The sequence below is a fragment of the Carettochelys insculpta genome, chromosome 6, assembly GCF_033958435.1.
Source record: "Carettochelys insculpta isolate YL-2023 chromosome 6, ASM3395843v1, whole genome shotgun sequence".
Lineage (NCBI taxonomy): Eukaryota > Metazoa > Chordata > Testudines > Carettochelyidae > Carettochelys > Carettochelys insculpta.
The window spans coordinates 39,236,805-39,251,469 of NC_134142.1; the positions used below are offsets into that span (position 1 = coordinate 39,236,805).

At 47.0% G+C, this 14,665-nt stretch overlaps 1 protein-coding gene across 1 annotated transcript in view; it reads left to right on the top strand.

Moving 5' to 3' along the window:
* The window catches only part of CEP128 (centrosomal protein 128), a 315,311-nt gene that overhangs the window by 228,273 nt on the left and 72,373 nt on the right, over nt 1–14,665 (top strand). Inside the window, exon 20 of the mRNA XM_074998779.1 lies at nt 10,484–10,507. Within this exon, the coding sequence (XP_074854880.1) occupies nt 10,484–10,507 (24 nt within the window). The remainder of the gene's footprint in view (nt 1–10,483; nt 10,508–14,665) is intronic.

Here is a 14,665-nt window from a genome sequence, read left to right on the forward strand (position 1 = left end):
TGGCTCAGGAACTTTAGGATGAGCCGGCAGACATTTATGGAGCTGTGCCAGTGGCTCACCCCCACACTCAGGCACCAGGACACCGCCATGCAGCATGCCCTCCCAGTGGAGAAACGGGTCAGCATCGCTGTCTGGAAGCTGGCCACTCCAGACAGCTACCGATCCATGGGACAGCAGTTTGGCGTCGGCAAGGCCACCGTCGGGGCTGTCCTTATGGAGGTAAGAGGACCCACGGGGGGAGCGGGGGGAGGCAGCCCTGGCAGGGCAGGGGGGCCCAGGCAGGGCAGGGGAGGGGAGGGGAAGGGAGGGCAGGGGGGCCCGGGCAGGGCAGGGCCATGCACACCCTGCTCACCCCTCATTGGTGCTCTCCCATGTGCTTCCCCTGCAGGTCGTGCGTGCCATCAACACCATGCTCCTCCACAGGCTCGTGAGGCTGGGGGACCCAGATGCCACCATCGCGGGCTTTGCCATGCTGGGCTTCCCCAATTGCTTCGGGGCTCTGGATGGGACTCACATCCCCATCCGTGCCCCGCAACACAGTGGAGGACGCTACATAAACCGCAAGGGCTACCACTCAGTGGTCCTCCAGGCCTTGGTGGACAGCCGGGGCCGTTTCCAGGACGTTTATGTGGGCTGGCCTGGCAGCACCCACGACGCCTGGGTTTTCCGGAACTCGGGCCTGTGCCGCCGGCTGGAGGCGGGGACCTACATCCCCCAGCGGGAGATCCCTGTGGGGGACACCACCATGCCCCTCTGCGTCATCGCAGATGCAGCATACCCCCTCCGGCCCTGGCTCATGCACCCGTACACAGGCCATCTCTCTGCCAGCCAGGAGCGCTTCAACCAGCGCCTGAACCATGTGCACCAGGTGGTGGAGCGCTCATTTGGCCGCCTCAAAGGGCGCTGGAGATGTCTCCTCACCCGCCTGGATGCGGGCCCAACCAACATCCCCCAGATTGTGGGTGCATGCAGCGCCCTACACAATCTGGTGGAGAACAAGGGGGAGGCCTTTTTTCAGGGCTGGGCTGTGGAGGCCGGCAGGGCCGACGTGCAGCCACCCGCTGCCCCCAGTCGCCAGGTGGACCCTGAAGGGACCCGGGTCTGGGAGGCCCTGCGGGCCCACTTCGATGAGGCCGCGGGGTGAACTCTGCCAGGCCCCCCACTGTGCCCCCCACTTCCTCCACAACACTCCCTGCCCCTACGCCCACACCACGGAGCACCCAACAGCACCCCCCCCACACTTTTCCTGGACAAATAAAAGCACGCACTTGTTTGTAAAATCAAACTGGTTTTCTTTGAACTGTTGTTTTAACTAATACCAAACTATATCCAAGAACTTCTAACTATTATAAGTGAAAAATAAAAAAGTATGCATATATTTACAAAAAAAAACCCAGGGATTGCAAGGAAGGGGAGAACTATTTACATGGGGGGGATGGGGCAAACGGGGGGCACAAATAAATAAGTCCAAACTATGTACAAGGGAGGGGGGCACATCCTGGGCCCCACGCCCCTATAGTCCGGCACTCGGGGTGGGCGGCCGGGAGCCCCGCCTCGGCCGCAGCCCTGGCTGGGGGCCGGGCAGACCAGAAGATACGTCCGGCGAGTCTCAGCTGGCCCCAGGTCTCCCTTGGCAGTCCAGCCCTCGGTGGCGGGTGGCGGGGCGACGGCGGACAGCGCGGCGACGAGTGGAGCAGCGGGTGGCATGGCGGGTGGAGCACTCAGGGCGGGCGCAGTGGCGGCTGGCGCGGCATGTGGGGCCAGGTAGTCCACTAGGCGGTTGAACATGTCCATGTAGGCCCCCCATGCCTCTTGGCGCCAGGCCAGCACCCACTCCTGGAGGTGGAGGCGGCGTTGCTCCACCCGCAGGCGCTGCTCCGCGACCTCCAGCTGCCGACGATGGATGGCCAGCAGCTGGGGGTCCGTCGCCGTCGGGTGGTGGTGCTGGGTCCGCCGTCTTGCCCGCCGTGGGGCCGGTCGGTCCTCTGCTGAGGGGCTGGCCTGGAGCGATGGCCCCGGCGGGGATTCCGGGACCACTGAAGCCTCGCCGGCGCTCTCCGGTCCTTCCGATGGTGCAGCTGTGGAACACAGGAGGCGGGGAAGAAGAGTGGAGACAAGCGTTAGTGTGGGCCCCGAGCCGTGGCCCTTGTCCCCCCACCCCTGTGCTGCAGGTTCCCCATCCCCGGGAGATGCTGCTGTGATGGGGTTCACGGGTCCCCCTGCACTGCACCCCGTCCCCTGGCGGGAGTGACTCTCACTTCACTCAGCAGGGTCTGACAGGAGAGGTTTCTTAGGCCACAGATGTCCAGTTTCTCCCAGAAGTGACAGTACAGCAGTCAGAGACATTCCTTCCAACCCGTCCTGGGGAGAAGACCCCAAGGGGTGCCTCTCTGGGGTGTAGCTTTCCCCCTCCTCAGGCTGCCGGCCTTCCAGCTCTCCCTTCCCCTAGCCTCTACCTGCAGCCCCCCCAATTCAAAGCCAGCTCGGCTCCTCCCTCCTCTTGTTCAGGGCAGAGGTGTAACCTGCCAGTTGTAGCCCCAGGATCATCCTTTGCCCCTGGGAGCTATTCAGCTTGTTGCTCATATCTAGCCTGAGTCTCGCATTTACACTCCCCCCACTCCATCACATGCTGCTGCGGCTGCTGCTGCTGCGGGGTGTCCCACCCCCTCCTCCCGGGGGACCCTAGAGTTTCCGCTCCCCCCTGCCCCGGGGATGGGGCATGGCACTGTCGTGCTGAGGGGGGGCGGGCAGGGGCTGATGCACTCCTGTGAGGGACATGGCACTGCTGTCCTTGGGGCCATGGCCATCTGGGCATGTGGAGGGCCCTGGCCACATATCTATTACCCCCGCCCCTCAACCCCGGGGGTGTACCCCAGGGGGGGTACATACCTGTAGGTCCACTCCCAGGGTCGGGGGACACCCAGGGGGTGGACGCCCGGCTGCTGCTCCGGGATGGGAGGAGGATCTGCAGCCCCGTCTCAGTGGAGGAGGAGTCCCCCTCCTCCTCCTCCTCTTCCTCCTCCTCCTGCTGCTGCGATGGCCCGGGGGTGGGCTCCAGGGGGGGCCCCCGGGGTGCGGGGCTTACCTCCAGGGCGGACTCCGGCTCCGGGGCCTGCTGGGGCTCCTCAGCCAAGGTGTCAAGCATGGCCGGAGGGGAGGAGGTGTGCCAGGGGCCCAGGATGTCCCTGACCTCCCTGTAAAAGGGCAAGTGACAGGGGCGGCCCCAGATAGGCTGGCCGCATCCCGGGCCCGGGCATAACCCTGCTGCAGCTCTTTCACTTTACTCTGGACATGGTCCGGAGTGCAGGCAGGGTGACCCCGGGCGACCAGGCCCTCAGCCAGCCAAGCGAATGCGTCCGCGTTCTGCCTCTTGCTCCCCATTACCTGGAGCACCTCCTCCTCGCTCCAGAGCCCCAGCAGGTCCCGAAGCTCGGCCTCCGTCCAGGAGGGGCCCCGCTGCCACTTCCCGGCCTGGCTGCCAGCCTGGGAGTCCTGGCTGCCCTGGCTCCCCTTTGGGGGGGGGCCTGGGGGCACTGGGGGGGCTGCCGAGCTGCCATCACAGCTGGGGTGGCTGTCTGTGCTGGCTGTGAGGCGTGCAGGCTGGCCGCGTGTCTGGGCTGCCGCCTGCACGTTCTCTCAGCTTCCTGCACAGGAAAGGGAGGGGGAGGGGACCTTTAAGGGGCCGCTCCACGTGGCCACCATTGAGCTGAGGGGCTGGAGAGAGCGTCTCTCAACCCCTCAGCTGATGGCGTCCATGGAGGACCCCGCAATTTCGATGTTGCGGAACGTGCAACGACTACACGGTTCCTACTTCGACGTTGAACGTCGAAGTAGGGTGCTATTCCTATCCCCTCATGGGGTTAGCGGCTTCGACGTCTCGCCGCCTAACATCGATGTTAACATCGAAATAGCGCCCAACACGTGTAGCCGTGACGGGCGCTATTTCGAAGTTAGTGCCGTTACTTCAAAGTAGCTTGCACGTGTAGACATGGCTATAGAAATGTTAAATACATTAATCTTAGTATTTTTGATAAGATCAGTGGCAACTGACATTTGCTCTTAAACGCTGATTTTTTACTTGGTTCAGCTATTCAGTCTATGCAAATAGCTATTCTTATTAGGTTTCCTGATAGGCCGGATCAAGAATTTTTCATGATTCTTCCTGCTCACTGCCATCCTGACAAAAAAAGAAATCACTTTGCTATCAACACATATAGCAATATTTGTTTCTGGATCATGATGTCTTATTTTATGTAAAACATATGAGCAGTATTTGTGTTCCTGTAGATGTTGATGGCAGTTCAGTCTTACATATGTGTCTCAGGCTATGTCTACACTACAGTGAAAAGCTCTGCAGCTGGCCCCTGCCAGCTGACTCAGTCTCTTGGTGTGTGGGCTATCTAGCTGTTTAATTGCAGTGTAGATGTTTGGCTGGGGCTGCAGCGTGAGTCCTGGAACCTCCCACCTTGCAAGGTCATAGAGCTCAGCCTCCAGTCCAAGCCCAAACAGCTACACTGCAATTAAACAGTCCCATAGTCAAGTCCCACAAGCTCAAGTCTGCTGGCACAGGCCAAGCGTGGGTTTCTAATTGCAGCATAGATATGCCCTCTGGGGTTTGACCATGCCCTTTCCATCCTTTCACTAGATTCTTTTTCTCTAGCAGTGTAAAGAAAGTGGGAGTTCCCTGTGCCTGCTTTATTATTGTCATCTCATCTTTTAAACCTTATTTTGGAATGCTAACAAGCAAATCTCTTTTCAGCTCCTCCCTCTACATGTGCACATGCAGAAATTCTTTCCTTTCTCCTTGAGGCCAAAATTTCTGGCGCGTGTTCTCCAACAGGACCATGCACCTTCTGACAGTGTCATACCCCTTCCCTCATCATGGAACATACATGTTGAACCCATAGATCAGGGCCAGGCAAAATACAGCCTACCAAGTCACTGGATCCAGCCTGTAGAAGCCTCCTGCTCCCTACAGGGTGTGGGTGTGGAGAGATGCTTCTCACACTGCCCCCACCCCCAGCAAAATCTTCCAGCTCCTACTGGCAAGTTTCCAGATAATAGGAGCTGCCTGTTTGCAGGATGGGCAGCATGTGACACACCCCTCCCCTGTCCTCATAGGCTTGCAGCATTCAGTTCAGAGTAGTACACATAGCCTCTGCTGTTGCTCTGAGCGCTTCAACCAAATGGCCCAGGACCCTGATGCCCCATTAGCACACACACCAAGCCTGATTCTCCTGCACTCACCAAGAGGGAGAACCAGTGCCAGCTGGTCCTTCATTGATGCCTGACACGTACCGGGCAGCACAGGGACTTATCGAAAAGATGCACTCCTTGGCTTAGACTAAGGCCTCTGCTCCTTAATGCATCTTCAGGGGCAAACCTACTCACTCTTATGGCCAGACCTGTTCTGGTGTGAGTGCCTGACTGCTCAGAGTCCTGGCACTTCTCCGAGTTTCAGCCCAGCCACTTGTGGCACCATCAGTCTCACTCACAGCACTGGCCTCCATCCCGCCCAATGCACAGCTGCTCCCATTCAAGCGGATCTCTGTGGTTGACAGCTCTACTTCCAGCTCTTCACCCGCTCTGCCCACCACAGCTATGCTCAGCACCTTTCTGTATACTTTCTTTCTGGATGGACCTCTCCTTGTGCCTTCTCCGCCTGAAACAAGTTCCATGAATATGAGTTTGTGTGTGTATTTTGGCTCCAAAAGCAAGCCTCTGCCAGTTGAGCTAAGTGGAAGCATCTGCTACTTGCTATATACAAAAATGCACTTATGTTCTTCCAAAGCTGTAGCAAATCAGAACGGGGCTATATAAAAATACTTTACCTGCTCCTTATCCCACTTCAGTTGATGTGGGGTGTGGGGGAACAACAACAGACTTTCCCATTGATATCAATGGATTTAGAGTTGGGCCTAAAATAATCTCAAATACTCCCCAAACCTCTAATTAACACTAAGTACAATATATGTTCTGTCTATGTTGTCAGAGCCAGGCTTTCAGATATCTTTTTGCCTAACATGCTGAATATACAGCCTTTCCCAACCATGCACACAGCTAAAGTTCCATGATCTCATCTTCCTATCTCAATTAGCGCAACATCATTTTCTAGCCTTGACAAATGTAATGTTGTCCCTCTGATATCCATTCACAATACTGCTGCCAAGGTAGTTTTCCCAGCATTTTACTTGACATCATCAGCCCCTTCTTTACTCTCCTGGCTCCCTTTTCTCTGTCACATCAAACAAGCTACTTGTCTTCACTTGCAAGGTTCATCATGACCCATCTCCACCCTACCTAGTATTTTTCATTCAGTGTTAAAAAATGGAGTCCTGCCTCCAGTCATCCAGTGATGCCCATCTTTATTGCCCACTTGTTAAATTTTCAAACAAGTAACTTCATGCTTGTTTTCCCCATGCTTGTAAATATTCACAAAATTAACTCATCCTCCTTTAAAATCCTCCTTAAAACTCTCCTTTCACTAACTCAGACAGAGCGTAGGATCTATATTGGAGTGGCTGTGCAAAGTTCTGTAGCCTGCAATGAGCAGGTCATATTAGCTGAACATGGTGGTCCTTTCTGACCTTAATGTCTGATTTTTTCCTACAAAATATTTGACAATGCTTAGGCTGCTGGTGTGCTCAAACTACTGATTCTCATCCTGCCTAATAATGTCAGATTGTTCTCTTGTATTCCTGAAGCTATCAGTATCCATCAGCTTCTGGTCTTATACTTAGATTGTAAGTCCTTTGGCCACAGGCACTCATGGGCAACGTAGGCAAGTCAGTGGGCTGCAGGAGTGGTCCTCCATGTCAGTAGGCTGCAAGATTGTCATTACCAAGACAATCTCCTGGGACAGGGTAGTTTTGCTAGGTGTGCTTGTGTACCTAGAATTTGCAAGGTATTATGATGGGATTGGATGCCAAAGGAGTACATGGCTGTCACAGTAAATGTTGTTTGCAAGCAGCATGAACTTTGCTACATGTGCACTTGTTTTATGTGTATGTCACTTTAGTAATACTGTCAGGAAAAAATATGGGCATGGAAACCAACAGAACTACATGAATGGAAACCTGTGTGGGGGCAACAAACAGTGAACGAAATATCTTGTGGATCACACACAGAAAGAACCCTGATGGGCCACATGCGGCCCACAAGCTGCAGTTGGCCCCCCAACTACTGGCCTAGGAACTGATTTTCTGTTCTGTGTTATATAGGGCCTACTTCAGTGAGGTTCTTGTCTATGGCTCTGGCTTCTAGATTCTGTGAGAATACAAATAATAAATATAGTCAGCATGAGAGTCTTTCTGTATCCAAATCAATCCACAGACTGATGAAAGTAAAAAGACTTGGGACAACTAGATGTGATAAGGCAACTCTCAGTATGACTTCTGCATATCCGTGACCAAAATTGGAAAATTGGGCAAATAAGTGATATTTGGCCAGATTGTCCATATTAAATGATTTTTTCATCAGCTGTCATCTGATCAAGGAATCAGCAGTTGTATATGTTTTTTAAGAAGGCAATAATCTCCTCCCAAAAACAGGAACAAGATGACTCTGTTGGCCTTTACCGTTCAGGAAGGGGATGGGTCATAGAATGTTCTCCTTAACATCTCAAGCATCTCAGAGAATCACACAGATCAAAACGCAGGGAGAGAAGATTTAGTGTTTATCTCTGAAAACTTGCTTTGCTCCTCATGTGGTAGATAGTTCCAGCCAAATTAGCGTGATTTTTATATGGAAATTCAAAAGGATTTTTTTTCATGAAATGGAATACTCAAACAATTTTTACCTATTTAGCACTTGATGCAAACCTCCTCACCAAGGCCTTTACGTAGAAGCTGGATGCTTCCTTAATAATGGAAAAGCTGCAATCTATCTAAACATAATCAACTCTGTAATTGTTATAACTAATAAATTAACTATTAATTTCATGACACCCAACAACATTTTCTCTCCTTCACAATAACTGTGAAATAAAAGTCGAAATGACCTTGTTAAAACCAAGATATACTGATTTCCTATTTCTCTTTATTTTGGCAGGTGGCGTGGGGTGGATTGGTGGTAAAAACAGATTTAAAAAAAACTCCTATTCTGTAACTGGAATTCTTACAGAAAAGCTATGAGGACACAGGTTCAAGAAAATTAGAGGTCACTAAATGCTGCCTCTTTTTCTAGTTCTTCCCCTGCCAGTTTGGCAGGTTGCAGACTCTCCCCCGAGGTAGTAGATATTTTGTGAACAATGTCTACCTGTAAAGTTGTAATCTCATGGTCTTCTTCTTTCAACAGCTACTATTAGCTCTGACAAAGAGGGGTTTTGCAACAAAAGCTTATGCCCAAATAAATGTTTGTCTTTAAGGTTCCATGGGACTCCTCGTTGGTTTTGTGGACATACAGCCTAGCATGGCTACCCCCGATGTTTGACAGCAACTCCAGTAAACTTTCTAAATCCTGTCAGTATGAGTTGCGTAGGAGGTACTGGCCATAGGCTGTGCACATCTGGGTGCATCCACGCCCCCCAGCTGTTGAAGAGGAAGAAGGAGCTTCTTGGCCCAGGTCTCCACTAGAAACTTTTGCCAGTATAATAACACTGAATAGTGGTGTAATTAGTTAGGACGTTTTATAAGAGCAAAAATGTCCTTTTGCTGTTATAGCTTATGTTGTTCAGGGACTTGGTATAAGCTCTACAACCAAAAGAGTTATTTTTGCCAATATATACTGTCCACTGGGAGGTTTGCCAGTGCAGAATCACTGGTATAGCCATATCAGCAAACTCTTTCTAGTGTTGAACTGAACTTGTTTTCCCTCTCCACAGCCTTCTGGCAAGTAGTGACATGAGATTAAGGAAGTTTATGTGATAAATCCCAATAGTATATGGAGGAAAGAGGAAGAGACAGTAACTACTTTCAAACAATTTGTGTAGGAATGCCTACAGATTGTCTCTTTGATTTCAGTTGTAGGCTCCTTTGTTTGTGTACTCTTCAGTTGCTCAGCTATAGTCTATTTTTATGATGTCTCTATTTGGGTTTTCCTTTTTTTCTATTTTGAGGGCTTTGTTTTTATTTCTAACAAAATTATACTAGTCAGCCTATCAAAAGGAGGTAGCCTTAATGTAATTTGACTTTTAGTTTTATAAAGAGATGGCTATTGTAGATGCTAATATGATATAAACTGAAAAACAAGCAAATCACATTAAGGAGGACAACTCGGGAAAGACTTCTGCTTAGCATGCAGCAATGGGCAAAAAACAAAATATGAGGATGCGTAGGAAACAGAGTGCAGAAATAGAGAGTATTGAAAATGTAATAATGCCATGATATGAAATCAGGAGTGTACCCTGACTTGGAATTTTGTTTCTTAGTAATGGAAATACAGTGTGGTGATCAGAGGTTCTGAAAATGATTGGATGCATGGAGAAATTCTCACTTATAAAGTTTGGAGTAATTGCAACAATTTATTTTAAAGGAAACAGGAATATGAAAGGGCACTAGTTAGTTTTGATATATATACAATATAATGAATGGTACGGATAATGTAGGCAGGAACTTCTTTTTCGCAATTTCATATTATGCAAGAACCAGAAGATATGCAATAAAATTAAAGTATGTTAAAAAGGAAATAATTCTTGTTACACACAGTTAGACCATAGAGTCCATTGCCATTTAGGCCAAGAACTTACAAAATTCAAAAAAACAATCAGACATTTATGTGCTTAAAAAATGTCCAAAATCATGAAAGTAACTGCTTCAAAAATTGTAACTGTTATCATCTCTTCTTCTTCACAGTAGAAGTCAGTGTCTAATGGGTGTTGTGAAGAAAAAAGGAAATAATTCTTGTTACACACAGTTAGACCATAGAGTCTATTGCCATTTAGGCCAAGAACTTACAAAATTCAAAAAAACAATCAGACATTTATGTGCTTAAAAAATGTCCAAAATCATGAAAGTAACTGCTTCAAAAATTGTAACTGTTATCATCTCTTCTTCTTCACAGTAGAAGTCAGTGTCTAATGGGTGTTGTGAAGAAAAAAGGAAATAATTCTTGTTACACACAGTTAGACCATAGAGTCTATTGCCATTTAGGCCAAGAACTTACAAAATTCAAAAAAACAATCAAACATTTATGTGGTTAAAAAATGTCCAAAATCATGAAAGTAACTGCTTCAAAAATTGTAACTGATATCATCTCTTATTCTTCAAAGTAGAAGTCAGTGTCTAATGGGAGTTGTGAAGAAACCTTCCTTGTGTGCAAGTTGTTTCATTATTCTTTTGTTCAGAGTTTGATTCACTGATGCAACTGCTTAAGACAGTATACTGAACAGGCCACAAGCCGGATCAAGTATGGCGATTCTTATGTTCCTTTGTAATAAAGGTTTTGTACATCTTTTTAACAGAAAAGACAAAATGAAGCCCCTTCATCTTCACTTCGTTATTTTTTCTCTTTTCTTACTAATTTATATATTCTGCTTTACTTGCAGGAGCGTATCATGGCCTTAGAAACAGTAAGTTTCTCTTGTTTCTTGCAAAACCAATTCTACTTCTTAAACTTATTTTTGTGTAGTTTCAAAAGGGAAAAGGTCCAGTGTATGTGAAAACAGTTTTCCAAATGCTAACCCATGTTTCAAGTTCTTTTTGTTTCTAGTTGACAAAAATGAACGAAAGAATAGGTGAGATTATCAGCTATCATTGAGTTGACCATTTAATGGAAGTATGTTGGTAAAGCTTAGCGTATTTTAAAGATCAGAAGTCTGTAAGTACTAATTAGACAGACTTTGTCATTTATTGATTTTGGCTAATTTGTTCAGTTTAGTTTAAAGTTGATGTAAGTTTTTCTTTACCAGCAATTCAGCACTTAGACCAATGAAGTCAGCAAGTGAATTACAATTACAGGTTGAACCTCTCTCGTCAGGCACCCTTGGGGCCAGACCGGTGTCACACGAGAGAATTTGGCAGATGATAGGAAGTCAATATTTTCTCGCATATTACCAGCACTTCCACGTCTTACTGAGCTCTTGGAAGATATTTAGGGGTAAATTACAGCTAAATAACAGCACAGAACGCTGAGAGCCAGGACTGATGGCTTGCAACAAAATTCGTGGGACCACAGGAAGCTTGGCCATACCCATGATAAGCGGTCATCCAGCTAACTAAAATCATGCTGGATTATGGGGTTTGCTGGACAAGAGAGTTCCAGATCAGAGAGATTCAACCTGTAATAATCCTGGGTGTATTCTGTGTTTTTTAAAAAAAATAAAATAAAATTCTGCACACAGTATTTTGAAATTCTGCATATTTTATTTGTCAAAATAACACTATAAACAATCATGCTCATTTTAATAATTTTGATAATTTATTTCATCATATCTGTTAGCAACTATGTCTGTAACAAAACATAAGTAATCCCTATTACAACCCAGTTTCTGTTTCTCTGCCGCCTCCTGCTTCCCCCAACCTCCTCTCCCAATTCCAGTTGGGGAGCCGGACACACTCCCTCTCCCCACCCACAGGCCAGCCATGGGGCATCCCCCAGGCCAGGCAGCTGAATCCCCTCCCCCCACCCCCCAAGCACAGCTGTGGGAGACCCTCCAGCCCAGACTCCCACACCCCCTACAGTTCTTCCCAGATCCTATGCATGGGGTACCCCGTGAAAATCTGCTAAAATTTGGCCAGATTATAAGACTTTGAAAAATTACATTTTTTAACCTATTCATTAAAGACTTGGTAGAGCTTCTCAGCTAAATTCTCCAAAAATTCCATCTGCACAAGTATTTTACAGCAATGCTATCTAGTCAAAAAGATCCAATAATAACCTAATACAGTGCTAGTTTATTCCAGATAAACTCATGGTACAGTTTATTATATTCTTACAATCAACCAGCTATAGATTGAACCTCTCTTGTCTGGCGCCCTCAAGACCTGACCGGTGCTGCGTGAGAGAATTTGCCGGACCACGGGAGATCAATATTGTCTAGCACATACCAACATTTTCACTGGTTACTGTTGTCTTAAAAGACATTTGGGGGGAAATTCCAGCTGAATAACAGCACAGAACACTGAGAGCCAGGACTGGTGACTGTAAACAAACTTTATGGAACCACGGAAAACTGGGCCACACCTATAAGTGGTCATCGGGCTAATTAAAATCATACCAGATTATGGATTTTTGCCAGATGAGACCATTCCAGATTAGAGAGGTTCAACCTGGATATGGAAAAACACCTTTTTCATGTTAGTCAGTAGTCATACTTTGCTTGCTGTGACACTTCTGCTTTCTAAGAAAAATAGCCACTTAGTGCTTTCTTATGCAAAACTGTCTTTGAAAGGCTATAAGATTTGGCACTCTGGTACCTTAATACTTTTAGTCTGACTTAAATGAAGGACTGGGAAATTCTGTTTGAGTTTCATGGCATCTTAAATTTACTTGATTGGGCCAATGTGTCACATCTCCTTTGATGACTCTTGTAACCTGCTGTTCTCATGCTCACCAATAGAAAACATGACAGTTAAGGAAAACATTACTCTGAATTCTTGGTTGTGCATCAAAGTTAAGACATGAAGTGTCATTAAAGTTAATTTCTCCTTGATGCCTTGAAAAGACTAAGCAGCTCAAGAGATAGTCCACTCTTCTCCAGCAGCAGAACTGGAATGGAGTAAATTCTCTGTTCAATTTCCCCTTTCAGTAGTCAGCCTGGAAGAGAAACAAAGATCACAGAGCATCAGAGAAGGGTCTTGTGACTGTCTTCCACACCTGCAATATTTTCAAATCTTACTGGGCAGTTCACCCTCATGCCTGCTTCCTGGCTGACATTCTGTGTCATTGAGCATTTAGGAACTCTTTAATCTGAAATTTAACAGACCTCTCCCTTTTTTGGTACGCTGTCATCATGCCACAACTTTTCTCACATCAAAGGCTTTCTAGTGCTTCTGGAATCAGGCAGTCTTTTGAAGTTACAAAAATGACTAGGGAGAGGAACTCAGAGCTCCTCTCCTCTGCCTGCCTCACCCCTTACTTTCCTTTCCACTAGCCAGCATGCCACTTCCTCTGTCAGCAGAAAGACACTTGCCCAAGATTGCCTGCTGTGTCCTCAAACCCACCGGTTGTGCTGTGCCTAGACTACAAAACTAACTTGGAAGTTGCTTACTTCAAAGTAAGCAACTTCGAAGATGAGCATCTACACACACCCTATTTCGAAGTTAAACTTTGAAGTAGGGCACTACTCCGTTCCCGGGAATGGAGTAAGGACTTCAAAGTTGGGCTCACTACTGCAAAGTTAACTTTGAAGTAAGGGAAAATGTGTGTAGACTCTCTGCTGCCTACTTCAAAATAGTGCCTAACTTTTTAACTTTTTTTAACTAGTTAACTTGTAAGTTAGTTCCTACTGTAGATGCACCCTCGGTGAAGAGCTGCTGCAACTACCAATGCCAGAAGTATTCCCATTTACATTTACCTGCAGTTTGGGTTCCCACACACCCCTTTGCTCCAGGCCCTTACGTTCCTCTGCACCTACTTTTTTACATTCTTTACTCCTGTCTACTCTTCTTCTGTCACTACTGCTTTCCAAAATACACTTCCGTTTCTCTTAGTATTTTCTAGTATCCGTTTGCTGCTAACCTATAGGGGGTATAGTTTTCACCCACCAATGTTTTGCTTCTCCTTTTGTTGCTCATGAGGACCCTTTTGCCTCCACCACCTTCCAATGACACTCTGTCCCAATAATCACTTATTTCCTGTACTTTACCCCATTGCTGCCCTAAAAGTAGGATTTACAAGGTTAACACAACACATTTTATAAGCATCATTCAGAACAGTTCTGGTCCCTAGATTCCACCATATATATATATAGACCCTGCAAAATATTTTTTCTTCAAATTTGTCTTCCTTAATTCTGGAGTAGTGTGTTACTAGTTTTCTGTTTTAAAAATATGGATCCATTTGTGAATTTTAAAATAACATGAGATAATCAGCGTATACTGATTTTCCTCTTTTGATACATACTACTGATAATGGGCCATTTCCACCTTACTGAATAGACCTTGTCAGCTCTGGCCCTCCCTTTTACTGGTACCCCACTCTTTAAATACCCCTCTGGAACCCCTCCCCCATGCATCTGATGAAGCAGGTCTTTGCCCATGAAAGCTTATGCTTCAAAATATTTGTTAGTCTATAAGGTGCCACAGGACTTCTTGTTGTTCTCAGTGTGTACAAGTGATAGGAAAAGTTAATATGCTGCTGAGACTTGAAAGCCAAATATGTCGCCCAGCATAATCTGAGAAAAAATAGTTTTACAGTGCATGTAATAAAAATGTTTGAGTACACATTATATGGAATATCAATGTACAGCTGGAAGGGACCTCAGGTCATCTAGTTCAGTTGCCTACACTGAGGCAGGACCAAATATACCTTGTCTTAAGATTGATCAATAACACATTCCACAGCCTCTCTTGGAACTCTATTCCAATTAACTATCCTTACAGTTATCGGATTTTTTTTCTAATGCCTAACCTAAATCTCCCTTGCTGCAAGTTAAACTCATTGTGTCTTGTCCTAGGAGAAATGGAACACAGCTAATCACTATCCTCTGTTTTACAATCCTTGCCATATATGAAGATAATTATCAAGTCCGCTCTCTGCCATCTCTTCTCAAAACGAAAAATATGCC